The 27942-nt window shown below is 53.2% G+C and overlaps 1 protein-coding gene and 1 pseudogene across 2 annotated transcripts in view; one reads left to right on the top strand and one right to left on the bottom strand.

Annotated features, from left to right (window-relative positions):
* IGSF21 (immunoglobin superfamily member 21) overlaps positions 1 to 27942 on the bottom strand; it is a 235076-nt gene that overhangs the window by 24204 nt on the left and 182930 nt on the right. For both annotated transcript variants that reach the window (XM_032392617.1, XM_032392626.1), the window contains exon 4: positions 12109 to 12227. In XM_032392617.1, the coding sequence (XP_032248508.1) occupies positions 12109 to 12227 (119 nt within the window). The remainder of the gene's footprint in view (positions 1 to 12108; positions 12228 to 27942) is intronic.
* LOC116641495 lies at positions 1883 to 5378 on the top strand (annotated as a pseudogene).

Consider the following 27942-nt stretch of genomic DNA (forward strand, 5'->3'; position numbering starts at 1 on the left):
CAGCCTCCCTTACCGGTCAGAGAGGTCACGTAGCTTTCCAAATCACACCCGACGTGCCCTTCGGAGGCTTGTCTCCACCCTGGCTGAGGGCCTCAGCTCGCCACAGAGGAAGACATCAGAGAACGTTTGGGTTCATACTCTAGGCTTCCCTTCATGAGCAGACTCAGCTTTCTCTTCTGTAAAATGGGAATACTGATCTTGCTGACTTCCCAAATGGCTGAGCTGACGGGGCAGTCCAAATATTCCATGCTGTCCCTGTTGAGAGGAGTGCTGGCCTCTGGCCTAGGCCCATATGGCCACCATATTGCCCCCCACTCAGAGAGGAGCGATGTCCCCCCTTCTTCCTGGCAGCCTCATGTAGAGGGAAAACTGGGAGCTCTTCCTTCCAGCAGACCTGAGCTCAGATCCCAGCCCACTCACTGCTGTGGAATGTTTGGAAGGTTCTCCACCCTCTGAGCAGTGCGTGGTGCCCACTGTCACTAAGGCAGCATGGGGCTAGCCTGCGGTGGGGAGACTAGAGGTGGGACTGGGTAATGGAATGTGCTGGGCCTGTTGCTGAGTGCACAGTGGGTGGCCGTCAAGGGCATGCCTCCTTTGCAGGGCTGTGTTCAGACAGGGAGGGATAGAGGATTCTAGAAGCTTGTCCAGGAGGCGGTCAGCAGGCTCGGGCCTTTGGGGCTGAAGCTGGGAAGTGACTGTCCTTGGTCGATGACCCAGTTAGCTCCAAAGTGCTCCTCCGAGCCCCAAACCCATCTGTCTGGCCCCTGTCTGAACTGGCTCTTAGCCGGTGACCTGAGCTAGCGGCAGGTCTGTGGGCAGGCAGAGTGAGCATCCTTTCTCCGGGTCCCTGGCCAGGTGGAGGCTCTCCAGGCACTTAAGTGTGCTGTCTCTGAACACGCTCTGATGTCCATCCTGGACGGGCCTGGCCACCCCAGCCCCAGTCCTCCAGCCTCCGAGCCCTGCCAGCTTTCTCAGGCCCCTGCTGCCCATCACGCTGTCCCCTCAGAAGCTCTGAGCAGGGAGGAGGCCTCTCTACCCCAAAGCCCATCTCCTGCAGTCACCGTCTGCTGAGCGAGACCACAGGTGTCACCGATGCCTTCTCAGGGACCGTCTCTGTCCAGGGCCGGGTCCCGCCACGTCCTCCCCATCTGTTCCCATCTTTCCGAATGGTCCCCACGTCCTGTGGCTTCTGTCTGGAAATGTCTCGCACGTCCAGCCTCTACGGCCCAAGCCCTGGGCTGGCTGGGGCCGTCTCTCCCCCTCCGCTGCCTGCCCTGCCCTCGGAAGGCCGCCAGCCATCTCAATACACCATCCTCAACAGCCCCGTGGGCCAGGGACCTTCATGCCCCCGTTTCCAGATGACGTAACTGACGTTGGGGAGGAAAAGTCACAGCGAGACTGTGGAGGGGGTGACGCTGCTCTTTCCTGGTGTCCTCGGCCAAGGGCGGTGTGGGACGCCACAGTCCTCACTGCCAGGCTTGGAGAGCTCCCCCCGGCTGGGGTCACTTCCTGCGGCTCTGACCCCAGTCCCCCGCCCCGCTGACACTTCCAGGGTGGAGGTCAGGACAAGGTGAAAGTAAGCACTCACAGTAAGCTCCAGACACAGGACTTGGCATTTCCTGTCCCAACGTGGTGGTGGGGGGTTTGCTACTGTAACCCCCATTTGGCAGACAGGGAAACTGAGGCTCAGGAGATGAAACAAGCCACCTACCAGTGTAGGGCAGTGGCTCTGCTGAGGGCTCGGAGCCAGCCTGCCTGGGTTCAAATCCAGTTCTCCCCTTGCTAGGCTTGGGCCCTTGGGCACATTTGTTAGGCTCTCTGCTTCCACGCTTGGACAATGGGGAAGGGAATCGTGGGCCCTCCTTAGAGGGCTGTTAGGACAATGAGTGAGCAGGTGCGGAGCAGAACTGTGCCTGGTGTGTAGTAAATGCTCAATAAACATTTGCTGCTTTTATTATTGGGAGTTCCAGAACTGGGCTTAAAATCTACGGCTGAATCCAAGGCCCATCCCCTTAACCATTCCCCAGCTCTCTAAGGAAGTAAATGCTGTTTCTAGTCAACCTACTTGAATAGAGGAATAATTCTTCACTGGGGACCACCCAGCCCTCTCCTGGCTCTGGTTTGGAGGATCCTGAGCACTCACTGTCACTCACCAGAGCCGGTGGGAAGGGGGATGGGGAAGGGAGGGGGCTTGGAGGTGAGCCTGCCGGACATTTGCTTGGGAGACAAGAGTGCCCAGGCCTAGTCCTCAGGACCCTGGGGGTGTCTGGGGTGGGAGGTGGAGGTTTGGGTTTGCACCCTCTCCCTCTCAGCACCCCAAACTCCTCTGCGGCTCTGGCTTGGATCCCAACCCACCCCCTATCTCCTCCCCCTCCTCCTTTTCCTGATAGCAGCCTCGCTCCCTGCTCCCCAGAGCCTGTGGCCACTGCAGTCGCCTGGGGCCAGTTCGTGTAATTAGTGTAAGCTCAGCAGGTGGCTCCTCCACTCAGGCTCCAAGATAAGGAATGAACCGATCATTTCCCACTCAGCAGGCATCATGGGCTATGGAGAGGGCCTCGTGGCAGCTCTGAGTCTCGCCTCCCAGCTACCCTGCTTGGGGTGCCCCAGGGACTCTGAGATCAGCGGCCTCCCTCTACGGACCTAAGCTGTCCTCTGGACTGCCACATACCCGGGGCATGTGCTGGATCTGCCTATGAGGCGCACATCTCCCCATGGCTGTCCTGCGCGCAGGCAGGCTTCTCAAAAGAGGCTCGGCAAATTGCCACCTGCTTTCTTGCCAGTGTCCTTTAGAGGCAGAGTTGTGTTTCTTCTTGTTGCTCAGGCCTATGGCAGCAACTCCAGGTCTTTGAGGAGTGCAGTCTCTGCCCTCAGGCCTCGCATCCCCCATCCCCTTGGAGCCATAGACATTTCTCCTTCCCAGGTCACGAGAGGTCCTTGACTTAACTCCAATTATTGGTCCTGGGAACGTGCTCCTTTTTCTAGAGAGGAGCACCAGGCTGGGTGTCCAGAGGATAGGGTTCAGGAATCTGGTCTTAGAAAGCAGAGCTCCAGATCTCTAGAAATCCTAGGTTCTGGCCTGGCCTCATGGAAGTGAGCTCAGCTCTGTCACACGCTGTAGTCTCCTTTTCCCTGGGAGCACTGACCAGCCCGGGGTGAGCTTCTCTTCATGGGAAAGCTCGAGGAATGGGCCCCAGGAGGACTTCCCGGGGACTCGCTGCCCCGTCACATGGCAGGGGAGTGACAGAGCCAGGCTGGAGATGCCCAGATGGCTTTAAAAAGCATCTGGAATACATATGTGAGGAAAGACATATAGGTCAATGGAACAGAATACAGTCCAGAAATAAACCCTCACACTTACAGTCAATTGATTCTCAGCAAGGATGTCAACACAATTCAGTGGGGGAAAGAAGATTCTGTTCAAAAATGGCACAGAGACAACTGGACATCCACCTGTAATTGATGGAGGCAGAGGCTTCCTCCACAGCACGTACAAAAATTAACCTGAAGTGGATCATAGTTTTCTGTCTCCTCCAGCCATCCAAGATGCTGAAAGAAGGCGAAGGGGAAGAAGGTGGTTCTGGCCCCTGCCGTTGTGAAGGAGCAGGAGGCCAAGAAGGTGGTCCATCCCCTGCTTGAGAAAAGGCCCAAGAATTCTGGCATCAGACAGGACATCCAGCCCCCAAGGGACCTCACCCACCTTGTCAAATGACCACACTACATCGGGCTGCAGCGGCAAAGGGCTATTCTCTATAAATGTCTCAAAGTGCCTCCTACAATTAACCAGTTCCCCCAGGCCTTGGACCGCCAAATAGCTACTCAGCTGCTGGCCCACAAATATAAACCAGAGACAAAGCCAGACAAGAAGCAGAGATTGTTGGCCCCGGGCTGAGGAGAAAGCTGCCGGCAAAGGGGAGGTCCCCACTAAGAAGCCACCTGTCCTTCGAGCTGGGGTTAATACTGTCACCACCTTGGTGGAAAACAGGAAGGCTCAGCTGATAGTGATTGCACATGCTGTGATTCCACCGAGCTGGTTGTCTTCCTGCCCGCCCAGTGTCGTAAGATGGGGGTTCCCTACGGTATCATCAAGGGGAAGGCCGGGCTGGGGGTTCTGGTCCACAGGAAGACCTGCACCATTGTCGCTTTCACATAGGTTAACTGAAAAGGCAAAGGAGCACTGGCTAAGCTGGTGGAAGCCATCAGGACTGATTACAATGACAGATAGGATGAGATCCGCCGTCCCTGGGGAGGCAATGCCCGGGTCCAAAGTCGGTGGCTCTCATTGCCAAGTTGGAAAAGGCAGAGGTGAAAGAACTGGCCACCAAACTGGGCTGAGTGGACGCTGTTGAATTTTCTGTACATAAAAGTAATAAAAAGTTCTCTTCCGGCCAGTGTCAGAAAAAAAGAAAGAAAGAAAGAAAGAAAGAAAGAAAGAAAGAAATCATAAAGCTAAATGTAAGAGTTTTAAACTATTAAAACTCTTAGAAGAAAAACAGGAGTAAATTGTGACCTTGGGTTAGGCAGAGCCTCCTCAGCTAGGACACTAAAAGCACAAGCAACCGAGAATAAATAGATGGAGTGAACTTCGTCCAAAGGAAACCCTTTCATCCTTCAAAGGACATCAGTAAGAAAGGGAAAAGATAATTCACAAAAGGGGAAAAATATGCAAATGTTACATCTGATAAGGCCATTGTATCTGAAATAAAGAAAGCGCACAGCTTAATGATGAAAAGACAAATAACCTAGTTGAAAGGCGCCCACGATCTGAAGGTATTTCTGCAGAGAAGGTATCCAAATGGCTACAAAGCACATGAAAAGATGATCAACATCATTAGTCATTAGAGAAACACAAATCAAAACCGCAATGAGAACCACTTCACGTCCACCAGGACGGCTGTAATCAACAAGACAGGTAGTGGGAGCTGGTGACGATCTGGAGAGATGTGGACCCCCACAGCGCTGGAGCAAAAGTAAAATGGCACAGCTGCCTGGAAGTCAAAAGGTTAAACACAGAGTTACGATTTGGTCCAGCAATTCCACTCCTGGGTATGCACCCAAGAGAACTGAAACCATACGGTCACACAAAAACCTGTCTGTGAACATTCACAGGAGCATTATTCATAACAGCTGAAAAGTGGAGATGTCCTTCAACTGGTGACTGTATAAAAGAAATGTCATGTATCATACGATGGAATATCATTCAGCCATAAAAAAGAATGAGGGATTGATGTGTGCAAGAGTGACAAAGACCACGTATTGCGTGATCCCATTTATATGAAATGTCCGGGCCAATCCATAGAGATAGAAAGTAGATTGGTAAGGGTTGCCTGGGCTTTCGACTCTGATTTTGGCTCTGGTCATGATCTCAGGGTTGTGGGATGGAGCCCTGCATTGGGCTCTGCAGCACTCAGTGTGGAGCCTGCTTGGGATTCTCTCTCTCTCTCTCTTTCCCCGTCTGCCCCTCCCCACCACTCATGTGCCCTCTCTCTCTAATAAAAAAAAAAAAAAGGAAATTATATTGGTGATTACCTTAGCCTGGGGCAAGGGGTATGGGATGGGGAGTCATTGTTAATGGGTATAGATTTTAAAAAATCTTCTAAAATTGGTTGCACAACTAAAAGTGTTTGCACAACTCTGTGAGTATGCTAAATACCATTAAATTGTGTGCTTTAAATGAGTGAATTATACGTTATATGAATTATAGCTCAATAAAACAGTTAAAAAAAAAAAAAAGCACCAGATGCACTTAATAAAAATTCAGTAAAACATACTGAAAAAAATAAAAAGTGTGCTATGCAAAGTTCATTAACAACTATTCTCTACAGGGGGACCTGTGTCACCGGGCCCCAGGTTTTGAATGCATTTGGTGTGGTTTGGTGCCCTTATGGCCTTGGGTTCCAAAATTCTACCTTTAGTTGGCCACCCTCACTTGAAAGCCTTCAGAAGAGACATAGGGATCCCCAAATAGAACATTTTATTAGTGCTTGTTAGTATGTTATGACTTCTAGAAGAGCAGAATGGGTACGTGGGTAGGATGTCTTTGCTCTACCACTGGCTGGCTGGGTGTCTTAGGCAAGAAACGTACCTATCAGTTTCCTCATCTGGCAAAGAAATGGCCGTACCCATCTCACAGAGCTTTTGACATTATGGGATAAGTTAGTTTATGAAGACCTTAGCCCAGTGCATGGCATATTGGTAAATGCTCAGTGAAGGGTGCCGCATGTGCTTGGGAGTCAGATGTCAATCCTCCTCTGATGCTATTTCTTGGCTCAGCTACGGTTGTGGGTTCAAAATGTGTCTCAGAGAAAGACGTGTTGAAGTCCTAACCCCCAGCACCTGTGAATGTGATCTTATTTGGAAAAAGGGTCTTCGTACATGTGACCAAGTTCAGATGAGGTCGTACTGGATGAGGGTGTGCTTTCGTCCAATGCCTGGTGTCCTTAGAAGAGGGAGATGTGGACACAGAGACCCAGACCCACAGAGGGAGGCTGCCCCGTGAGGACAGAGGCAGAGGCTGGAGGGATGTATCTACAAGCCAAGGAAGGCCAAGGACCACCGGCCACCACCAGGAGCTGGAAGGGGCAAGGAAGGATCCTTCCCTAGAGCTTTCAGAGGGAGCGTGGCCCTGCCGACACCTCGATTTCAGACTTCTGGCCTCCAGAACTATGAGGGAATATATTTCTGTGACTTTCAGCCTCCCAGAGTGATCCTTTGTTACTGGCATCCTGGAGCATCCGGCGCCGGGGTCAGCCTGGGCTTCTGCATCTGTACCGTGAGCTAGACATCTCCCTCGATGGCACCTAAGCTCCACGAGGCGAAGACTTTCCTCGTTCTGCACTGCATCCTCAGCACCCGGAACTGTGCTTGGCCCCGGGCAGACGCTGAGTCAGGCAGTGTGGGATCAGGTGCATGAAGACCTCAAGTCCACGCACTCAGGCCTCACCTTCTCGGAGGGGCCTTGCTGAGCACCCTGTTTAAAATACCCGCCTTGCCCCAGTCTGTGCTTGCTTCTGCTTCGCTCGACCACCCTCTGACATCCACGGGCACCAGCGGTCTCCTTGTTCAGGTCTGCCTCCCTTCCTGCACGGTCCGGTCCAGGAGGGCGAGGAATTTTGTCTGGCTCATTACTGAAGCTGAATTCCAGTACCTACAACAGCGCCTGAAATATACTAGATGCTCAATAAATGTCTGTTGCATAAATGAACAAATGAAGGCCGGATGAATGAATGAATGAGATTCAGAATGCCTGCGTGTGGACATCCAAGTGACCTTCTAATCCATTTTAACAAAAAACCATTCTGATGTTGTTTTTACTAGGAAAAAAGTTCGGTACTGGACTGTCCATGTCATAAGCGGACACTGACCTGGATTTGGACTCAGGTCTGCTGGAACCCAAGGCAGGTGCTCCTTTCAGAGGGTTTGAATAGTGAGGGGCCTGGGGTCGAAGTGGATGAGCAGCCCCATGGGGCCTGGGGCACAGGAACCGTCTGAATTTTTGAGTGCCAAGTGTTCCTGGTTGGGGCTCGGTCTCATGGAGGTCCCCGCTGTCTCAGCTCTGCACAGGTCCCCCTTACCCCCATGCTCGCTTGACCTTTGCAGTACTAATAGCTTTTGTGTCAAAGGTGGAGACGTGTCCCTTGGGAGCTCAGAGATACTGTTAAGTGCACAAGCTCTGGGCTTGGGCAGACCTGGGGGACCCCCCAGCTCTCACGTGGGGGAGCCCCTTAAACCCTTAAACCCCCTTCCCTCATCTGTGAAACAGGATGACGGGGCCTATATCTCGGGGACACTCGTGAAGGTCATATGATCAACAGTGCTCCAGACGCTCAGTGCAAAGGGCCGGCCACACAGCCTGTGCTTGATGGAAAGTGGCCTTGATTATTCACTGTGGGTTGAAAGGGCCCCCTCGGTGGCAGGCCTGTACGGCGAGGATGGCAGAGACACCTTGCCTCTTGGTCTTCCGGCCGAACCAGGAGAGCAGCGTCTTTCGGCGTTGGCAGGGGTGGGGGTGTCTGGGCTCACATTTAATTGATTGTAACATCTCACCCTTAACATGCTCCCCGCATAACCTGCACCCCCAAGAAGAGCCTCTGCAATCCTTCCGTGACTGTGTATAATGCGTTCCTGGGGCCCAGCACGTAACTTTCAAATTGGCTTACAATTTATCTGCAGCTCGGATAAAAACATTTTAATGACTGTGTGCGGCACAAACCCTCGGTGTCACCCACGGGGCTCCCAAATGTCTTTTCCCACCACATAGCGGGGATGTTATAGGCGTGAAATTACAGCCGCTCTCACATTTTGATCTGCACCCTGAGGCCCGTGGAAACAGCACGGTAGAATGTGCTGGATGCAGATGCAGTGGTGGCAGACGGGAGGCCAGCCTCTCCCGCACAATTGCTCTGTGCTTGGGATGCGTGCGGGGCCGTGGGACGGGCCCTGCTCCTGGTCTCTCTTCCCCCCACCGTCCTAGGAAGCTTCCCTTGACCCCCAAATCGAGGAGAGGGCTATCTTGCCCCACTGTTGGTGGCCATGGTCCTTAGGGTCTGTTGTCGCTCAAAGGAGACCCCAGCTTTCAATGGCCTCCACTCGCTTGGAGGGAGGGTGTTGGTGAGTGCATGTGCGTGCGTGAGTGCGTGTGTATGACGAGGGTCTATGTGTATGACGAGGGTCTATGCCATGTCACCGGCCAAGGCAAGGAGCTGACTGTAGTGCTTGACACCTGCCCTGAAATATATTTAAAGGGGTGGGTCAGGGAGGGGAAGGCAGAGTCACCCAATTTTCAAGTCTTTCTAATTGAGCCCGATGTGTAACCGACATGATCTGTATTTGTCGTGAGAGATACCATTTACTGAGCACTCGGAAGGTGCCGGGCGCTGGGCTCAGGGCACTCTGTCCTGGAGATCATCTCACTGAATGGCCCCACCTTACCTGAGCCACTTCCTTCTCCGAGCCTGGGTCTGGGTGACAGGTGCAGTGCGGTCTCAGCCTATGGAACCTCTTGGCCGCCTCATCTGGGCTAGGAGCTTTGCAAACATCATTCATTCATTCATTCATTCATTCATTTAAAGATTTATTTATTTATTATTTTAGAGAGAGAGAGTGCAAGGGGGTGGGGCAGAGGGAGAGAATTTCCAGCAGACTCACTGCTGAGCACAGAGCTGGATTCGAGGCTCCCACAACCCTGAGATCATGCCCTGAGCCAAAGCTCTGAGTCGGACACCTAACCAACTGAGCCACCCAGGAGTCCTGCAAACTTTATTTAAATTAAAAAAAAAAAAACCTTACAACTACTCTAGGGGGTAGCCACCCTTGTCCCTATTTTATAGATGGGAAACTGAGGCCCAGAGAGGCTAATGAACACAATGATGGATCTGGGATTCAGCCTAAAACCTGCGTGTCCTAATGCTGTATAACAGGGATTATAACATCTCCTGGCTCACAGGGCTGTCGCCAGGATTCCACAACATAATGCACACGAAGCCCGAAGCTCATGCACTATAGGCACAGGCTAGGGACGGACAGCGGCTGTGTTGTTGGCTCAGCTGCAGCCTTAGTGAGCATGGGGGGACCTGCCCCATCAGGAGACAGCTGGGCCAGGGCCACCAATAGCAAGCACAATGACCTCTATGCAGTGGGTCCGTCAGAGGGTTGACCAAGGTGAGTGCTATTTCAGTAAGAATCCTGCCCACGGACACCCTGAATTTCCAGAGGTCAGAGTCTGGGGCCACTGGGGGGTCTGCCCCTCCCGGGTCTCCCCAACAGCCTCAGCCTCCTGCTCAGTAACTGGGATCTCATCAGCTGTCTGCCCCATCCCACATGGCTGTTACCTTCTGTCGGGGGGGAGCCCAGAGGTTCACAGTTCCTTGCTGCCCAGACAGCGAGACCGGAGGAGAAAAGTCTCCGCCAGCCGTGGCACGGGCAGAGAGAAAAGCCAGACCTGCCAGGAGCACACTGCCTTGCTCAGCCAGGACCATCAGGCCAGCCGAGCAGTTCTGGTCTGTCCCACCAGATCTCTCTGCACCTTAGGTTCCTTGCTTAGCAGGTGGGATAATGGACTTAACAGATGTCAGAGCTAGGAGGGCTTAGGAGCATCTGGTTACACGTCCTCCTGGTGTATGGAGGAGAAGACAGGCCATGGAGGGAGAGCAACCTGCTCAGGGAGCTTTGGTGAATTAAGGAGAAGTGTGGGCCTCCTGGAGGAGGGGGCTTTTGAGGACCCTGTCCTTGCTCACATAGAGAGAAGCCTCAGCTGGAGTGTCTCTACTGTTTCCAGGGGTGCAACAGCCGGTGTGAGAGAGGCAAGATGCCTGGCTTCCGGCCCCAACACTGGACTGCCATCACAGGACGGTTTTGTGATCCTGGCTGTGTGACCTTGGGTAGGCTGCTTGCTTTCTCTGTCCCTCCATATCTGTGTCTGCAGAATGGGACCAATAGTACTAGTGTCTACCCTCGGGTGGGTTGTGAGGACTGAATGACATAACATGGAAAGCACAGCCAGAAGCCTCCAAGGGACCCTCCTTGGGTCCTCCCCCTAAACTAGCTGCCACCCCACCTGCAGCCACTCTATCCTGTTACCTGCCTGATTTTCTGCCCAGGATTTGGCACTGTCCACAGTTCTCTCTTAGGCATCTGTGTGGGTTTTATGCTTGGCTCATGCACAGGATACAACTCCCCAAGGACCTTGTCCTATTGAAGGAGTGTGTCCATTACCTAGCGCATAGTAGGTGCTCAAGAAATATCTGATGGATGGATGATTACGTACATGTCCCTCATCAGACTGGGAGCCCCTCAATGGTGCACACTGAGTTTTGTTCTTCACCTGATTCCCTGGGCTGACTAGCCCAGGGCCGGGCACCAACAAGCCTCCTTCAGTGAAGGGACGACTACAAGAGGGAGGTTTTCCTGGCACACTCACCTCCCCGCCGTGGCCCATCCCCCAGGAAGCCATGAAGCCAGAACACACCATGTGCTGCCGCTGCGGGAATCAATGTCCCTCTGGAGGTCTGGCCTTTGGAGGTTTTCAATTTCCCTAGAAGCGGAGGCTTTCCACAGGGCCTTTATGCTTTCATTGATTGCCTGACTATGACAAACTTTGTTTCCCTGGTAAATATCATTTGATAAGAAAATCAGAGAACGCTGGAGCCCGGAGTCGGGGCCAAGTCCCTAGAATTCTGGCAGCAGAATTGGAGAACGTGCCTGAGGAGAACGTCAGCACCGACAGAGGCTGCTGAGATCGCTGGGAGCAAGGCCTTTGTTTGACAAATGGAGAAACCGAGGCTGGGGCGGGGACACAGCCAGCCAGAGACAGGCACTAGCATAACTATCCCCATCTTGCAGATGGAGAAACGGAGGCACAGATACAGGGTCAGACCCCAGGACGCTCTGACACCGAGTCCAGTGCACGTTCTTACCGATCACCTGATGCTTCCATGTCCCAGGAAAGGCCGGGGGAGATTCAGGGTCAGAATCACTCTCTGCAGCCCATATGCATCACCTCCCCCAGGGAGGCTCCCAGATTATCCTGCCCCCAGGGGGGGGACCCGCCCCCACTGCACTGTTCCCACGGGCACTTCTATGAACGTGGCTCTTGGCTTCAGCCTTGAAAGGTGCTCCCACAGCTGCCTCCATACTGCCCAGCTCCTCCCTCCCTGTGTCCTCACTGGGTCACAGGGCCCAGAGCTGGGGGTCCTGCATCCCACCCCTGCCTTACAGAAGTGGACACTGAGGTCTGCTGCTCCCCTGGGAAGCCCTCATTCTGCTGTCAGCTCCTCATTTGTCCCAGTCAAGGTGTCAGAGCCCCTCCAAAGTGCCCAGGCCATGAGGATCCAGGGACAAGGCCTGGCCCTGCCTTGTCCTGGGAGGAGGAGGGCTTCCTGGGAGGAGAAGGGCTTCCTGGGAGGAAACCCTTGGGTGGTAAGGCCACAACTGTCCTACCTCAGCAGGGCCAGTCTCCTCGCTCCTTGAAGGCAAGAGTGGGAAAGAAGAGGGTTCACGGCCTCCCAGCAGACGTTTTGGCAGGTGGTTCCCAAGACAGCCCCTCTGTGCATGGCGCACACGCATGCACGCAGCTCCTCGCTGGGACCCTGGGGCCAGGGGCCTTGCACTCACCCATGACGTTGAGGAAGATGTTGCCCGATGCCAGGACCACCTTCTCTCTTGTGGCGCGGTCGTAGATGCCCACGTGGCATTCGTAGGGACCATTGTCTGAGATGCGGACCTCGGGCAGCCTGGGGGGAAGCAGAGGGGCAGGATGAAGGCCCATCATAGGGCCCTGGAAAGCGCAGTCCCTCATCACCCCGAAAACAACCTCCAAGCCCCACTGTTCAGCCTTTGTTCAACAGACGATTCTGGATCGACTACGTGCTCCTGTGCTATGCTGGGAGGGGGAGGGGCAGCAACATTTATGGAGCACTGACTGTATGCCAGGCCCTGTGTGCGGCGCTTCAGGAGGTGAGGCTGTGGGGGCTGTGTGTCCAACCGGAGTTATATCTGTGCTCCTTTCAGTTTCCGTGCGCTGCGGGTGGTAAACGGTGCCCGCACTTAGAGGACCCCGGGTATGACCGGGGTAAGAGGCATCTGACGTGTGGCACAGGCTCAAAGCTGTGCCCTAGCGCGTCACCTCATTCTGCCCTCCACATAGGATCACTATTCCCACCTCGTAAACATGGAAACTGAGGCTCTAGAGGAGGCACAGATGTCCCCCCGCCCACCACCACCAATATGGCTAATAAGAGCCAGGATGGGAATTTAAATTCGTCTTTAGGCAACTGCCTTGCTGTCCCTTTGGGTCCAGCCTTGGGGGATTGAGAAGAAACAGTAAACTTCTCATCTCCAAGGAGCCCCTGTCCCAGTGGATCAACACCTCCCATCCTTAAGGGTGAGCCTTTCCGAGCACAAAGCAGGGAGCAGCTGGCTCTGCCTGGGGTCCTCAGGAAGGAGCTGTGGCCTGGAGGGATGGGGGCTAGGCCACTGCTCCATCAGGGAAATCTCTAGGTCCTCTGGCAAGTTCCAACCTTCCCTGTGCCTAATCATGTTGCCAAAGGGGAGCCTCTTCTGGCCACAACTTAAAGGCAGTGGGGTCTCTGTGTTTGGGTCTCTGGTTGTAACACCACAGCACAAAACAGGAAGAAGCTCACGGTCATAGTCACGGTCATGAAGCCCTGTCCACCACACAGGCCCTTTAGTCCGATCAGAGAGCGCGGTAGGGGAAGGAGAGGGCAGTGGTGAAGGGCACAGGCTCTGGGTGTGGGTCAAGCCCTGCGCCCCCGAGGAGGGAGGTTCCTTAGATCTAGCTCTCTGTTGCCACCTCCTCATGGACATGTTGGCTCTCTACTCACCTAAGCCACCCACTCCCATCAGCTTCTGCTGTGCTCTCCAACCTCAGATTCACTCTCTCCTCTCATGTCCACTGCCCCCTTCTTTGTCTCCCAGCTCCGTTCTCTCCTGACTCGGTGCCCCCCACCTCCCTCCTGACTCGGTGCCCCCCACCTCCCTCCTGTCTCAGTGTCCCCCACCTCCCTCCTGACTCAGTGCTCCCCACACCTGGGCTCTCAGCCTGCGTTCTACCGCTGCTGGCTCAGAACAGAGCCAACACACATTAGCATAAACAAACACCTTCATTTACATAGAATACGCAGAGGTTGACATCTGGTCTACCGACTGTCATAAAAGGACTGGGAGAACGGGAGATTTTCATCAGGGAAACTTTGTGGGGAAGAGGCTGCTTTCCTCCCTTCCCCACCCTCAGGGGAGCACCCTGTCAGCGGGAACAGCAGGGGACTGGCTCCCCTTGGGAGCTATTCTGTTTGCTTGTAACTCAGCTAGGCTGGAAAAACAGCCCCTCTACTGGGCACTGTTGCTGAGTGACAGTCGCCTAGAGTGACATATTTAGGTGACACTCGTAGGTATCGGTTATACAGTAAGTGAGTTGTGCAGGTGACATGTGCGCAGGCGACATACCCCTACAGAAACAGGCTCAGGAGACACGTGTAGCTGGCAGCCACCCAGGGGATGTAATGAGGTAATGGTGACAGGGTTGGCACCCAGGTGGAAACGCGCAGGTAACTGCCATGTGGGTGATAAATGCAGAGGTGTTTAGGTGACAGCAACACAGGTGACATGTTTAGGCCATTGCTACACTGATGACATGCTCAGGGGACAGTAACATAAGCAGTATGTTTGGGCGACTCCTGTCGGTGACACAGTGCAGGTGATAGAAGGTGGCTCAGGGGACACTTGGATTGGTGACTTGTGAAGAAGACAGCTTCCCCGCTTAGGACTCTACAGACTCGGGTGTTCCTTCACTGGGCTCCCTAGCTCCACCAATGGTCCCAGACCCTCTCGTGGGCACCATGCTCCATCTCCCCGACCACACTCAGTGGCCAAGTCCTGGGTGCTCCACCTCCCAAATACATCCTGCCCTATATCCACTCCCCCCCCCCCCCCCCCCCCGCCCACCTTTTCTCACTTGGAATGTGGGCAGAATGTTAACTGGTTTTCCTGTCCCTGCTAATCTCCCTCTGGATCCATCCTGCAGATAGAACCCAGATCTTTTCAAATGCAAACAGAATTGACGGCACTTCCCTACTAAAGCCCTGTAGAGACTTCTCTCTGCTCTTAAAGATTAAGACCGGAGTCCTTATCTTGGCCAACCTGGTTGCTTCCTGCCACATCTCCAGCGCCTCTTAGCCTTGCCCTCCTCCAGCTACAACGGTGTTCTTTCCATTCCTCTCATTGCCAAATGCCTTCTTAAAAGATAAACTTAATTTTGGAATCATTTTAGATTTACAGAAAAGTTGCACAGAGAATAGAGCATTCCCATACATCCCTCACCCAACTTCCCTCATGAACATCTTACACGACCGTGGTACAGTTGTCAGACGAAGAAGCCAATGTTGATACATCACTATTAACTCAAGTCCAGACTTTTTATGGATTTCCCCAGTTTTTCCACTAATGTCCCTTTTCTGTTCCAGAATCCCATCCAGGACACCTCAGAGGTGACACAGGTTGCATTTAGCCCAGTGCCTTGATTCAGCACTTTTGCTTGCAATATTCTGTTCCAGGGAATGTTGTGTTTTCTTCCCCTGGCTGCATCCTTCAAGTTACAAAAGATTGGTCACTTTCTCAGGACCAGGTGAGTGTGGTGGTTGGATGGCATTAATGGCCCTGCTTAATAGCCTCCCTGCATCATGCCTCTGGCAATTGCCTTACAGTTCCTCCCATCTAAGGGTGGAATCTCTTTCCCATTCTTGGCCTTGTGACTTGTTTTGACCAATAGGATGTGTAAGAGTGATGGTGTGCAAATTCCAAGCCGAAGTCTCAAAAGAACTCTCTCTCTCTCTCTCTGTACCCCCCTGCCACTCTCTCCCCCCTCTCACTCCCGCTTCCTCCCTGAGAACAAACCTCTGATATGGACAAGAGCACACAGACATGGAGAGAGGCCCCAGCTGGCCCAGCCATGCCAGTCAAGGTCAAACGCAAGAGTGAGCCTAGCCAACCCCTAGACTCATGAGCAATAATTCATGGACATTGCTTTAAGCCATCCAGGTTTGGGATGGCTCATTATGCAGCAATAGCGAACTGATACAGCAGTACTTGTCTAAACTGTTACTTGATGACTTATGTCCGTGACTCTCGAACACCCTCCTCCCCTGCCACACACCGTAAGCTCGGGGAAGGCGGGTCTGCCCCTGTCTGGTTTACCGGCATGTCCCACGACCATGCATGGTGCTTGCCATCATGGTAGGTACTCATCAACATTCAGTACATGGGCAGCAACCTTCCAGGAGGCCGTGGAGTGAGCACGGAGAATGCTGTCTCCCTCTGTGCCGGAAAGCAGGTGCAGAGTCTCGTTCTTACCTGCAGACCCAACAGTTTCCAGGGCACAGCTTTGCTTTGGACCAAACACCTCATCTGACCTTGTGCGCTCAGTGCTAGCCTTCTAAAGTAGATCAAGTGGCCCCAAGATCTCTCCCTAGATCTGAGTGGCGTTGAACTGCATGCTGGATAAAAGGCCTTGCACAGATAGCCGGGCCCTGAGGGGGCTGGGGCAAGAAGACCAACTCTCATCAGCAATAGGCTCCGATTAATAAACTATTAATAACTGCAAAGGTTTCTGGCAAAATCAGTGTAGTGCAGTTTAGTGGTTGGAGCTTACCGACACTGACAGAGGCTCTGAAGGGCATGTAATTGTGTTTTTGAAAAACTGGACACAGAGATAGTGGGGGGCGCCTCTGGCTGTCCCCATGGCCCCCGTGGCTCAGGTTAGGCCGTGCAAGGGCTGGTCACTGGGGTTTCTGCCAGGTTCAGGGCCAGCACAAGTGTGTAGGCCTACTCTGCGCCATGCCCCATGCTGAGTCTTGGGGGTGAGGGGCCGATACAGAGATGCCAAGGACTTGGTGCCTGCCCCCGTGCCTTTGCCCAGGCATCAGCTCCTGGGATCTTCCTTCACCAACTGGCAGGTGAGTTTGAGCGCTCTGGTACCGGAATTCGCCTCCACTGCTCTAGAGCGTATTTCTATTCTGAGCCCCACCACTATCCAGGTAATGAGAGCCATCTGCTTCCTCCCTGCTGAGAGAAACAGGATAGCCTTTTATTTTCCTAAATTCCCTTCCTCCAGCTTCTGGTGGGCCCCCTTAATTCCGCTGACTGCAGTCCCCCGAGCGAGTTGTGTTCACATTCTCCACACCTGACCCGACTTCATAGCCTCCGCTCACCTCTCCTTTCGTGGCTTTGTCTCTCCATTGGGAAGAGTCCTAGATTCGCACAGAATGGAGGTGGTGGACTTGGGAATAGGGGGCAGGACAGGGAGGACACAGAATGCATCTTTGAGTTTCCCTTGCTGTATCGTTAGGGAATCAGGTGATCCAGTGAGTGACATGTGCGGATATCAGAAGCCTAAATGAATGAACAAGACAAGTGCACTCAGAACAGAGCCTGGTGTGGGGTAGGCGCTTGTCAGAATCTTCCCCCTACACCATTACACAATTACATTTTTAAACAAACTATTAAGTGCCGAGGAGACACCAGGCACTGTCTGAAGTGTCAAGTATGTAGCCAAGAAGACAGGGCAACACTTTTCAATAGCAACACTGTAACACTACAAAACATCCTTTCTATCCAGTCTGCCTATATGTCTCCCCACTTCTTGGAAGAAGTCGGCTGGACATCAGTTAAGTTGTCCTAGGATCAAGGTCATCATGACGAACATCAGTCTCATCCTGCCAGGTCTTAGGGCTAGTGCAATGTGTTAGGTCTGATGGCACCTCTATTACATATGGGTCTCCTGGGATCCTCGTCTCTTAAAAAAATTTTTTTGTTGTTTATAACTTTATTGAGGTATGATTGACAAACAATGAACTGTGCACAAAGTTTACACATTTGATGGCTTTTGACATATGGAGACACCATTGAAACCCATTGCCACAATCAAGCTAATGAACATATCTGTCACCCCCCCCGCCCCAAGTTTCCTGGTATCCATTTGTAATCCCCCGGCCCCCCAACCCCAGGCAACCACTGATCTGCTTTCTGTTCCTGTAGATCACGTTTCCTAGGGTTTCAGGTAAAGTGATTTCCTCTATGAGAAAAGTATGCATCGCATTTGTGTAGATGCTTCTGACCCTCTTTCCTTCTAATCTCTCAGGAGAGCGGAGGTTGCAGGATAGGTGACAGACACTTGCTCTTTCCCTTCTCTCCCCTCTGCCCATTCTGTTCTGCCCGCAACCTCTCCACCTGTATTTCTTCTTGCCACCTCTCCCTGCTGGAGGCCCCTCTAGGTTATCCCCTCCCTACCCTGCTGCCAGAGTGATTTTATCACAGTGCGATCTGGAGGGTCTTTTTCCAACTTTGAACCTTCCCTGGGCTTCCATCCACTGGAGGATCAAGCCCAAACTCAGTGAGACTGAGACCATCTCTGATCTGGACCCAGAAAGGAAGGAGGAAGGGATGGAGGGAAGAAAGAGGCGTGTGGCTTCACATCTTTTGCCAAAATTCAACAATTAAATAAGAAGACTTGTCAGGACCAAACTTTTATAATCTACCCTATTTAAAAAGCATTTTGTAATTCAGATGTCTTCATTTATATACACAGTGTCTCATTCTGGGCTAGTGGAGAAGATTCAGGTAGCAACTGGTCCTTTGAGGCTTTGCTTTAATGAAGAGAGGAGAGATCCTTTTCATTTGTGTAACCATTGTTTGCATGGAAATGGAGCTTGTGGGGGGCTGGGAAATAGTTCCTTCTTGCAAGTAGGTTAAACACACCCCCTGCAATCTTTTTAGCCTAGTGCCTGCCTCAGCTCTGCTCCCTGTCATCCCTGCTGGAAAGATCTCAAGTGGGAAGTAATGAAGTTTTACTGTTCGTGCATCTGCCATGCCTCCCGGATTGGCTGCACAGCCCCCGAGGCCCAGACCTTTTCTCTCCCTCCCTTAAATACCTGCTTACTCTCCAAGTCCACGGTCGTGCTCCTGCAATGCTGGGGGTAACTATTGCAGAATGCCCGCTCCATCTCTGCGGAGCCTTGAGGCAGGGCTAATAAAAATGGCCATAAACTCTCTGGCTGCCATGGGTGCTATTGGGATGTCTGCTAATAAGACCCTTGGAGAAGGTCTGCCGCTCTCTGGGAAAGGCGGGGCAGGAATTGACCCCGCCCCTCCCCTCACACCTGAGCCATTTGCAGAGCCTGGCTGGGAGCCCGTGGGCAGCTCAGGTCTGTTTGTTTGGCCCAGTGGCCCAGGTGTGCACCTGCTCAGCCGGCTCTGGCTGCTCCCCCTTCCCAGCTGCCCTCACTGCTTCTGACGTTCCCCTCACAGCCCTGGTGGCATGAACCCCGCAGGACTAGGAAACGGACTGGCTACCGGAGATAGCATTTGTGGCAACTGGCAGATGTGGGAAAGCAGCCCGGGACAGGTGAGAAAGGGCCTTGTCTTGGGATGGGATCCTCTACCGGAGACTCTGGGAGGGTGCGGGGGTACAGACCTCAAACTTCAATGTACTCAATCCTCCAGGGTCTGGTTGAAATGCAGATTCTAGTAGGTCTGCTCGGGGCCTGAGAACTTCTAATAAGCTCCCAGGTGATGCTGTTGCTACTGACCAGCAAACCCCAAGTCTCGGGTTCTCAGTCCTTCTCCCTCCCCTGTGGGTCCATCCATCTGTTTGACCCTGCCCTCTCCCCCCAGACACACTGGGTGGTCCCCTCCCCTTGGCTTCACCAAACCCCAAATATCAGATGTGGAACTTGGAAGGCCTTGACACATGTGTGTTTCTCGTGAGTACTGTTGAGTAGAAATTATTGGAGGAGAGGTTTTGCCACTCCACATGGCTCTTTAAACCAGCAGGGACTGCCAGAAAGCTGGCCACACACGGAGCATGGCCTCCATCCCTCTCATTCTGCTCTGACTCGGTGCTGAATCTCTCTCTGCCCTCCTGAGCCAGACCCTGCACCTGCTCCCTGTCTTCCAGCTTCTGAAAGGGATGATGCATTCTCAATCTTTCCTGGTCCCCTGGGGGTGAGACTAAGTTCCAGCTCACCCCGGAAAGTGGAACCCAGACCCTAGACTGAGATCAAGGGCAAGTGGAGTCTTGTTCTACTTGGTGGGAACTTGGCTAATGTGATAAGCCCTGAGCCACCCATCCTGAATACATTCCTAGGGAAGCTGCCTGGGGAGAGAGAAGTTTCAACCCCAAAGGGATGGGGATGGAACATTCTGAAACCCAGAAACAATTCCCTCGCCTCCTTTTGGTTAATTCCTGGAGTTTCTCTTCCAGCGAGCCTTTGACAGGAGCAGACTGGGGAGATGTTGCCCCTGGGCAGGTGTGGAGCTGCGGGGACTGCATACACAGAGACGCTGGTGGAGGAAGGAGACTCTCCCTTAAGCTAAGGGACTCGTCCTGTGAACATGGATGCACGTAGAGGAGGCTGGGAGCTTTGCTCCTTTAATCAGATTTCCCAATCCAGCCTGGTCGCTTAACCAGGGTGACCAGCTAGTCCTGGTTTGTCCAAGACTTTGCCTGTTTTAGCACTGACATTCCCTTGCTCTAGAAACCCTTCAGCTCCAGGCAAATCAGGCTGCTGGTCACCTTCTATTTGACAAATGAGAAAACTAAAGAGAGAGGAGAGATCTGCCCTAGGCCAGACAGCAGTCAGCGGCAGATCAAGGATAGAGAGGCCAGGCTACCTGTGCTGGCTGGTCCAGAGAGGGACCTGGGCAACAGGCCACAGACGGCCCCCTGCATGGTGGCTTGAGGATTGTAATAACATTACAGACCCCTCACTCAGGGCCCATAGGGGCGGCTCCTGAACTGTGGTTGCTTTGAGCCAGAAGCCTCAGTGAGTTGGGAGCTCCACGAGCCCGAACTACCCGGCGCTCTTTTCACAACACAAAGCTGGAGAGTTTGGGTCCAACTTCTCCTGCCCCCAACCAAGCAGGAGAAGGACGCATCAGAATTGCTCCTTGGAGCCAGAAGCCCACAGCCACCCTCCATCCCCTTACAGCCACTCCCCCCCCCACACACTGGGGAGCCGGTCGAGGGTCTGGCAAGCCTAAATGTGGTGGGCTCCCCTGAGAACATTTGAGCGGCACCACTTAGGAGTGAACAGGCTGTCTCGAACTGGGGGCCTCAGGGACCAGGTGGGGGGAGAGAGGGAGCTCTGGGCAGGGGGTCTGGGGCTGCCAGAAAAGCCCGTTAGCTAAGGGCCTAGCCCCTCCCTTGGCACCAAGAATTTCATTACCTTCTTCCTTGTGTGTTTTCCCCTTTCTTTCCAGAAACTGCCTGAACTCTTTTTTTTTTTTTCCCAGAGCCTTTGAAAAGCCATTAGCGATTTTCATCCCCCTTTCAATCTGAAAATGGTTTCCATCATAAAACCTCTCAGTGGGTGCAAAACATCTGTGGCTCCCAATCAAATGCAGGGCTGCTAGGGAGGGATAATGGGGAGGGGTGGCAAAGGAGTGAGAGAAGTTCCAGAACATTCCACTCCCCTCCTGCCCTGCCCCCGGCTTCCCTCCACAGTCTGGGGAGTCTGGACCCACCTCAGGCCCTGCCCGGCCCCAGACTTTGTGGGTTGGCAATTTTGGCTGTGAACATTTAAGGCGGTATAAGTGAGACCCAAGTGGCTCTGGGTCTCTGGCCAGCCCCTCATTCTAGCGACAGCAGATGGGGAGGACCCAGATGAGGCCCCATTCTGCCCCTGTATTGCCTTTCCAAGGGAAGGGGCTTATCTCCCACTGGCCCACCCCTGAGCTACAGCCTCCTACATTCTAGAATTTCATTCCCTTCCTCTTAGACGGCAAGGTGCTGGGCGCTCATGCCAGTCCAGCTCAGGCCTCTAGGTCTGTGTGACCTCAGACAGGTCACTACCCTCTTCTGCATCTGGGCTGTAGGGAGCCTTTGTTCTGAGGCTCAAAGGGGGTGACCGTGGAAGGCCCCTCATTCCTGCCCAGAGGAGTGTTCCAGAGATGGCAGCTGTGATTTCCCAGTGGACACACTGGAAGTGACCTGTTTCCGAGGTGGGAAAAGGCCTCTCAGGAATCAGATTTTATCTTCCAGTGATGCATTCTCAAACAAAAGTCCACAGAGCCTAACCTGGGATCCCTAGACCACCCATACCTGGGGAGTTAGTAACTGGGACCCTGGATGCTGACAGATCTGGGCTCACTGGCCCCTGCCGCTCTGGCCTCCTTGACACCCGGTTGGTGGAAGGTGGGGGGGGGCCGCTGCACCATCCATCCTGGCCTTTCTCACCCTGTTCGGCTGCTACCGGGAGCTTCAGCCAGAAGCCCACTATCATCCTCCCTCCTGCTCTGTCCACCCCATTTTCCTGACTCTCTGGTCAGCTGCCTGCTCCTCCCCAGCCCTCCCCTTCTGACCCTCCCCTCCACTCTCCCTCCTCTTCCTCGCCTGGCCTCTCCTCCCCAACCTCTTGCTGCTGCCATGGAAACCACTTCTTCCTCCAAGTCCTGATTGATCCGTTTCTCGTGGTCAGCATGCTCAGCGCAGGGTCTGCCTGAGGAGGCAGGCAGAGGTGGGAGGGCCAAAAGGTTCTCGATGTTCCTTCCACCTGTCTTCCCCCCACGCCCTCCCAGGGCCAGCAGGCATAGGGCATGGGACAGGTGCCGCCTGGAAAGACACTGGACGGTGGGGAACGAGAAACCAGGCAGTGGGCCAAAGGGACCTCAGACAAAGGAAGTGGGGTGGCGAGCAGCTAGAAGTGAGGCAGAAGGCTGGGGGCACATGGTTGTACCCGCTGCCTCCTTTTTATCCCTGTGAATGCTTCACTTTTTAGCAGAAATCTCTGCCTCTGTCTTTGCCACTCTACTTGATGGTGGTGAGAGTCAGCATCAGGAGGACCCCGAGCGTCTTGGAATCAAGTCGGCCCTCAGCAGGAGCGGGAAGGCGTGGAAGGTGGCCATTCCAGGGCTCTGTGCATTGTCTGGCACCAGTGATCGCTCTGGTCTTGTTCGATGAGCACAGCTGCACCCCAGGGACTGAGGGATTCTAGGGAACCACGCATGCCTCGTCCATCTCTGCACATCAGTGGTTCATTGAGCACCTACTGTGTGTAAGACCCAGTGCTGGCCACTTTGAACCCTGATCTCTTTCAACCCTCACAGAAGCCCTCCGAAATAAGATAATAATAGTAATAGTAATAATAGAGTTTCCTGTGTGCCCGGTACTCCCGGTTTTATCATGCTGAAGTTGAGTGATGTGGGACAAGTTAGTCAGTATCTGTGCCTCAGTTTCCCCATCTGTAAAGCTCAATCCTCACAACAACCCCGTGAGGTAGGTATTAGTAGCATCATCCCAATTTCACAGATAAGGAAACTGAGGCATGGGGATGTTGTTTAGCACTCGTTGATGCTCACTCAGCCGGAAGATGTCAGCTGGGGCTCGCACTCTCACAGTGGGGCCCCAGAGTCGATGCCCTGAAGCCCCAAGCTCATTGTCTTTTGAGGTGGGAGTGAGTGACACAGGCTTCTGCAAGGTCACCAGCCAGGAGCAGGGCAGAAGCAAACTCCTGCAGCCTGGAAAGAGAGGTGAGGGAGGAGCAGGATGAGTGGGTGCTCCGAAGAAAACAAGGCAGCCGACTACGGCTTAGAGCAATGGGTTTGGCTCCGGGCCTCCTGCTGGTGAGGCAGCTCACGGCCTGGCTGTGCCTTCTGGGGACCGAGAGCAGACCCCTTCGTCTGCAGGGACCTCATTTTTCCTGGAAGCAGACTCCAACAAGAACCCATCACATGGGTCCCTCTACTATGGGACCGGAGTGGCCCAGAACCCAATCTCTTCAACCACAGTTTGACAAAAGGATCAGAAAAGAGGCTCAGAGGCATGGTTCTTGACCCCAAGACAAGCAGGCGGCCCACCAAAGCACTGTAATTCAGAGAGGCTTCGTCGGCCAGGGCCTGAGCCAGCCGGGCCCCCTGGTGTGGCTGTCAATCAGGCCAGCCTCCTGCAGGGAGCCAACTGGGGGAGATGTCCTCAGAGTCCGAGAGGGACACGGCAGCCAGCCGACATTCTATCATTTAGGACTTGCAAAATGACAAACCTCTTAGCAGATTAGGAAACTGAGGCCCAGACAGGCCAAGCAATTTGTTGAAGGTCACACAGCGGATGCCAGGAAGAGCTGGGGCCGGAGTGCAGATCTGTCAGGCTCCGAGAGTCCAGCAAGAGGACAAAACATGAGAGAGTGGCCCGCAGTTCCCTCTTTCCTCTGGGATGGCCCCAGGGTTGCTCAGAGCAGGACCAATTACCCTGGTTGAGTAAAGCAAACCTTAACTTTCCCTGCAAACCTGCAGCTGGGCCTGGGGCCTCGAGGGAGGGCTGATCCCAACCAGGTCAGCTAATGGGTGACCCGGGGCCGAACCCGATTCCTGCTGTTTCATCAAAGCTGAGCTAAAAACAGCCTTGCTTTGGCAGTGGAAAATTGAAACTCCCAGCTTCCTCTTAAGGCTCTTAAACAGGTCAGCCCACCAAAAAACCCAATCCTTCAATCTGGGTTCTCTTAAAAAGTAGGGCAGGCCAATTATGTTTTACTGTCCTGAGCCATGTGGGGCTGAGTGTGCGGAAGGTCAGGCCAGGGTGCCTGGGGCTGCCGGCAGATGGGAGACAGAGGAGCCAGTCAGCCTCTCCCATCAGCCTCTTTGTCAAAACAAAATTAAAACGCCCACACTCTTGCTGGCACCGAGATCCCATCCAAGGTAATAGGTATTTATCTTAGCGGGTTCGTTTTGGGCTCGATGCCACAGGGATGTGGAAACTGGTAGGTATCTTGTTCCCTGCTCTGTCTCTCACCCCAGAGCCGTGCCTCGCATAGAGAAGACATTCTAGAACTATCTGTTCATTCAGACCTTCATTCAGTGTATGTTTACAGAGTACCTACTATGTGTCAGGGCCTGTCTGAGGTGCCAGGGTACGGCTGTGAACAATACAGACAAAAATCAGTCTTCATGACGCTGATGTTCTAGATGAGGGAGGCCAGAGACAAAGCAAGCTTAAAAAAAAATAGCATGTCGGTGGTTATAGATGTATGAAATAAAGACAGGACAGGAATAGAGCATGCTGGGAGTGGAAGTAGGGGTTTAAATTTTAAATGTTAAATTGCTGGGTGGTCAGGGGGAGGGGACACTTGAGCAGAGCCTGAAGGAGGGGAGTGAGCGAATCATGTGGACATCTGGGGGAAGAATGGAAGTGGCTGACAACCACTGAACTGACATTAAGCACCACAAATTTTGCTGGGCATGTTTACGTCCATCATTTCCTTGTGAATTCCTTGGACCGACTTTATGAGATGAACAACGGTATGTAAATTACCAATGAAGTAACAGAAGCTCAGAGACAAAGTCAAAGACAAAGTCTCCTCTTCACAGGCTTACCTTCTGTGTAAGGAAGTTAAACAATTTGACAGCTACTCTCTTTCCATAGTAATGGAACCCCTGATAGCCCCACACACGGCTGCCTGAAATAAAGACTACATTTCCCAGCCACCCCCAGAGCAGGTGTGGTCATGTGACTATATTCTGACCAATGGGATGGGAATAGAGGTATTATGTACAACTTCCTGAAGGATCCTCAAGGGAGGGGGGTGTGTCCTTCTCCTTCCCCTTCCTGGTCCTCCTGGCTGGAATGTAGTCCCTAGAGCTGGAGCTGGAGCAGCCTTCTTGGACTCTGAGGTGCCCTTGAGAATGGAGGCCATGCACAGTGGAGCTTCAGGAGTGAAGGAGCCTGAATCCCTGACACCCTGGAACAGCCCACATGCTCTGGACAGGCTACATGGGCTCTCAGAAAAAAAAAGAAACTTTTATCTAGTTGAAGACACACTTACTTTGGGTTTTTGTTACATGTAGCCCAAACGAATACTAACTGATACAGTTGCAGACAATAGAAAGCTGGTGGGCCATGGGGAATGGAGAAATGATTCCCTCCCGTAAATCCAGCCACCACTGATGGCAGTAGATTGCTGTAATTTGGGAATAACCGGTAAAAAGGCCACATCATCCGCTTTTTAAAGAAAAGCTAAAAATAAAGATATGGATTGCAATCTCCTAATTTTCAGAAGTTTGCCATTGATTTAATTAAAAATTTTTAATTAAAAAAAAACCCTTCACGGTTGGTCACACAGAACTCGTTTACTGGCTGGCTTTGGCCTGTGTGCCCCTAGTTTGTGAGCGAGACCCCCATGGGAGGAAGGACTTACAGGAGAAACATAAGGAGCAAGTGAGTAGCAGAGCTGAGACCGTCAGGGGCTCGGCTGAGCCTGCCAAGGAGGAGTTGCGGTGGTGGCCACCTGTCTGACAACTCTCCCCAAGCCTTGTTGCATTTGAGCTCCTGGAGTGGGCACCTTGGATTCCCACCAAGGCCAAACAGACATCATGCTCAGCCAAACACACACACACACACACACACACACACACACACACACACACACCCCTTCTCAGAGGACACAGGCCCACAGAAGTGAGCAGTGGCTTGGCAGACTGGTGCATTTTAATGGACACGTCCCTCTCAACCAAAGGCTCCACCATCTGTTCCTTGTGCTAATGGCCAACGTAAGGAGGAGATGTGTTCTTGGTGGTGGTGTTGGAAAAGTGAGAATGAGGAACGGAGCAACTGTTCACCCACCTGTGAGCTTGGGGGGGGGGGGCAGGGGCTCTCCCTCACGCCCATCGCAATATCATTTAATGGTGGCCCTGGCCCAGGACAGCGCTAGCAGCTGGGTGTGGGGTGGCCCCCAATCCTGGTCTGGGAAGAGCCATCTAGAGTCAACACGCCTGCCCCTAGCTCTGGGAAAGGCCTTTAGTTTCAGGTGACCTGTCCCTGTGCATTCTCCAGACCCACTGTCAGCGTCTTTGTGAACAGTATGGACGCCAAATAGAGCCGTGCTCAGAGCACAGACTGGAACCTTGCTCTGAACCCCAATGCCTCCCCTGACCAACTGTGTGACCTTGAGCAAGTTACATCACCACTCTGTGCCTCTGTTTTCCCACCTTAAAATTCGGGACAATAATAGTACCTTTCCTGTGGGCTTTGGGCTTTTGGAGGGACTAAATGAGAGAGTGCACGGACAGAGAGCAGAGTCTGCCCCGAAGCTGCCTTTCCATTTTCATTCCCATCGTTAGCACTGGTGTTCATGCTGCCTGTCCCTCACTTGGCTCTCCTCTGCTGCTCCTTGAGGAGCCTGGGCAGGGGTGCGGCCGCATGCCCAGAGACTAGGTGGGAGAAGGAGATCCTGGAATACAGAGCCGCCAGGGTGGACACGGAGAGAATGTGGGTGGGTGCTGCTCTTGACGACACTCAAGACCAAACACCAAAGTGAAAGGAATCACTTTCTCCAGTGAGTTTGGGATGTCCGAGGCTTTGTCCTGGCCTTGAGGTCTCTTGAATCTGGTGGTTCTGATTCTCAGAGCTAAGGAGTGGCTTCCTGGCCAAAAGCACAGGTGATGGCATCTGAGAGAGGTCCTCTGAGGTCAAATCTCAGCTCTGCCACTTGGAAGCACTGTGACCTGGGGCAGGTTGCTTACCTTCTCTAGGCTTCTGCCTCCTGAGCTGTAAAAGTGACTGATAGAATGCCTGCTCCCCAGGACCGTTGTGAGGGGTGTGATAATAGGAAATGAGAGGATGGAATGTTCTTTCCCTGTTCACAGACCCTGGAGAAGAGGGGTGGGTGCTGGTCCTGGAAAAAGTTGGCATGAATAATACCACCACCGACTGAGAAAGCACTGCTTCTAAGCACCCCACTTATTCCATCTCTTAACTGTCACCAAGACCCAGAGTGGAACCGGAGGCTCGGTGAGGTTCTGTGACCGGCCCGACGTCACACGGAAAGGCAGCAGTACAGAGAGACGTCATCAGTCCTGCAAAGTGGAACAAAGGGTGGGCCCTGTCCCTGAACATTATCTCCATGAGCCAACCTGTCCACCTGTGTCCCTAGCACCTAGAATTTGCTAGGCACATATCGGTGGTCAGTACGTTTGCTGAATACAGAACACACAGCACTTAGAGTGTGCCAGACATTGTTCTAAATAAACACTTAAACCTATTGACCCACTGAATCGCCTAATCGCCCTGTGGTTGTTATTATGCAGTTACTAGATACATATATTATCTCATCTCCATTTTAGAGCTGGGGGGAGCGAGGCACAGAGAGGTTAAGTAACATGCCAAAAGTCGCACTGAAACTCACTCTCTGGCTCTGGCAGTGCCCATGCCCCATGCTGAGGAGGAGGGGATGATGACAGCCCTGCTCTGACAGGGCCCAAGGGCTCCAGGGCATCCTACCCCCCACGGCTCTACATCATTGTCTGGCAGAGCCCAAGCCCAGTGACTGGCACAGGCTGAGGACCTCCACTGGCCCCTGATATATCTCTGTCTTGGCCTCACTCTGGGTCTTGGTTTTCCATCAGGGGCCCTGACTTCCAGAAAGTGAGCCTGAGAGGCAAGCAGGAATC

Source organism: Phoca vitulina, unplaced genomic scaffold (genome assembly GCF_004348235.1).
Source record: "Phoca vitulina isolate PV1807 unplaced genomic scaffold, GSC_HSeal_1.0 scaffold2, whole genome shotgun sequence".
Lineage (NCBI taxonomy): Eukaryota > Metazoa > Chordata > Mammalia > Carnivora > Phocidae > Phoca > Phoca vitulina.